The sequence below is a fragment of the Chroicocephalus ridibundus genome, chromosome 25 (genome assembly GCF_963924245.1).
Source record: "Chroicocephalus ridibundus chromosome 25, bChrRid1.1, whole genome shotgun sequence".
NCBI classification, from domain to species: domain Eukaryota; kingdom Metazoa; phylum Chordata; class Aves; order Charadriiformes; family Laridae; genus Chroicocephalus; species Chroicocephalus ridibundus.
This window is the reverse complement of record NC_086308.1, coordinates 1,018,543-1,021,030: the sequence shown is the minus strand read 5'-3', so window position 1 is coordinate 1,021,030 and position 2,488 is coordinate 1,018,543. Positions and strand designations below refer to the sequence as shown.

Genomic DNA, 2,488 nt, shown 5'->3' with positions numbered 1-2,488 from the left:
TATGTAGCTGGGGACTTTGGGTCAAGATAAAAACAGGCAGGAGGCCAAGAATAATAATACCACAGGAATAGAATAAATATGGAGAATAGAACAGGGGAAAAAAAAAAAAAAGGAAAAACAAATACACAAGCGAACAAAATTAGTCCTGGCTTTTCCTGAGATACAGTGGGAACTCTAGTGGGATAAGGGGCATTTTATTAATCTGAAGTAGATCCTATGCCAGTAGTTTGCAAAGGGCACCCTTGAGATTTTGTGTCTTCATGCTGTACATGAGGGGGTTCACTGCTGGAGGTACCACTGAGTACTGCACAGCCACCACCAGATCCAGGGATGACCAGCAGATGGAGGGGGCCTCAGGTAGGCAAACATGGCAGTGCTGATAAACAGTGAGACCACGGCCAGAGGAGTGAAGTGCAATGAAAGTACTGGGATTCTTTCCCCTCCAGCTCTGCACACAGCCTCTGACCCTGCAGCTCCAGAGAATCCCCCAGAGAAAAGATTTTGAGCAAAAAAGTCATTAGAAGGTTCTAAATATACTTTAAGAGGACAAAGAAGAGAGAACAGAACCTAATTTTATGCAGCCTGTGGGTCTCATAAATTTGGACAGATGCATAGATAAAACCAGCAAAAATAACAACATTCTTTGTAGACAGCATTATAGAATGGGGAAAAAAAAAACTAACAAAAAAACGCCAACCCAAACCCAAACCTAACAAAAACTACAGATAATGGGCTTGGCCTGCAACAAATTACATTATGAGTGATTTTCAGAAGCCAGAAAATCATCTGTTCATCAATTTCCAGAGGGCATCCTTGAGCTCCTGGTTCCTCATGCTGTAGATGAGGGGGTTCAGTGCTGGAGGCACCACCGAGTACAGAACTGCCACCACCAGATCCAGAGATGGTGAGGAGGTGGAGGGGGGCTTGAGATAGGCAAACACTGCAGTGCTGACAAGAAGGGAGACCACGGCCAGGTGAGGGAGGCACGTGGAAAAGGCTTTGTGCCATCCCTGCTCAGAGGGGATCCTCAGCACGGCCCTGAAGATCTGCACATAGGACAGCACGATGAACACAAAACACACAAGAGTTAAAAAACAACCTAATACAAGAAGCCCAACTTCCCTGAGGTAGCCTGAGTCTGAGCAGGTGAGCTTTAAGATGTGGGGGATTTCACAGAAGAACTGGTCCAGGGCATTGCCCTGGCAGAGGGGTAGGGAAAATGTATTGGCCGTGTGCAGGAGAGCATGGAGAAACCCACTGCCCCAGGCAGCTGCTGCCATGTGGACACAAGCTCTGCTGCCCAGGAGGGTCCCGTAGTGCAGGGGTTTGCAGATGGCAACGTAGCGGTCATAGGACATGACAGTGAGAAGATAAAACTCTGCTGCAGCACACAAAAAGAAAAAAAAGACTTGTGCAACACATCCCCAGTAGGAGATGTCCCTGGTGTCCCACAGGGAACTGGCCATGGATTTGGGAAGAGTAGTAGAGATTAAGCCCAGGTCGAGGAGGGAGAGATTGAGGAGGAAGAAGTACATGGGGGTGTGGAGGCGGTGGTCACAGGCGATGGCGGTGATGATGAGGCCGTTGGCCAGGAGGGCAGCCAGGTAGATGCCCAGGAAGAGCCCGAAGTGCAAGAGCTGCAGCTGCCGTGTGTCTGCGAATGCCAGGAGGAGGAACTGGGTGATGGAGCTGCTGTTGGACATTTGCTGTTTCTTGGTATGGGGGCTCTGTCCAAAGGAGGAAAAAAACGGGAAAAAATTAGGACAGACGCCTTATAGCAAAGACAGTCTGCTTTCAGAGATTATGTGGTTTTAATTTTCTACTATCACATCTGGCGATTGTTCTATTGAGGGGTAGAAATCCTCATGTTTATGACTGAAAATGTGGAGTCTTGAGACGGGACAGGACACAAGGCTCTGTTCTCTGTCGTTTAGTGCAAAGCCAGGAGAGCTGCAGTGTCCATCAGTCTTTTTTCCATCTGCCCTGCGCTTCTGCTTGTGCTGCCTTGAAGATGACTTCACACACAAATTCCTCTTAAAAAACAAACCCAAACAAATAACTGAACTCATATGGGAACAGTGGAGCACTGTTTGAAAGGACAAATACACACATTCTTCTCTTTCCCAAACCAGAGTTAGAGCTGTGATGGAGAGAGCAGGACACAACCCCTCACAGAGACAATCAAAGGACTCTGCGAGGACAGTGCCCGACCCCCAGGGAAAGGCTCAGCCCTCCCTAGGATCCCACAGGAGAGCTCTGCCTTTCTGGGGGCAGCTGGCAAGCCCAGCAGGACAGGCAAAGCAGAGAGTCTGGGGTCCAAGAAATGAGATGTTCTGAGGAGAGAGTCAGCTCATTGCCCACCAAAGACCACCCAGAGGACATCTCCAGTGAAGGACCAACAGAGAGATGCCTGAACGCCCCCTCCCCAGTGCGTGTTGGCAGTTTCCCCCAGCCCTTGCCCATGTCTCTGCTGCCTGGAGCTGCCCCT

The 2,488-nt window shown here is 49.3% G+C and overlaps 1 protein-coding gene across 1 annotated transcript; it reads right to left on the bottom strand.

Annotated features, from left to right (window-relative positions):
- Positions 1 to 782: 782 nt before the first annotated feature.
- LOC134527022 (olfactory receptor 14J1-like) lies at positions 783 to 1,703 on the bottom strand. Its single transcript, XM_063359369.1, has one exon. The coding sequence runs from the start codon at positions 1,701 to 1,703 to the stop codon at positions 783 to 785; it is 921 nt and encodes a 306-aa protein (XP_063215439.1).
- Between the last annotated feature and the right edge of the window lie 785 nt (positions 1,704 to 2,488).

Coding starts and splice junctions, on each gene's coding strand:
- LOC134527022 (XM_063359369.1), bottom strand. CDS start 1,703: ATGTCCAACAGCAGCTCCATCACCCAGTTCCTCCTCCTGGCATTCGCA.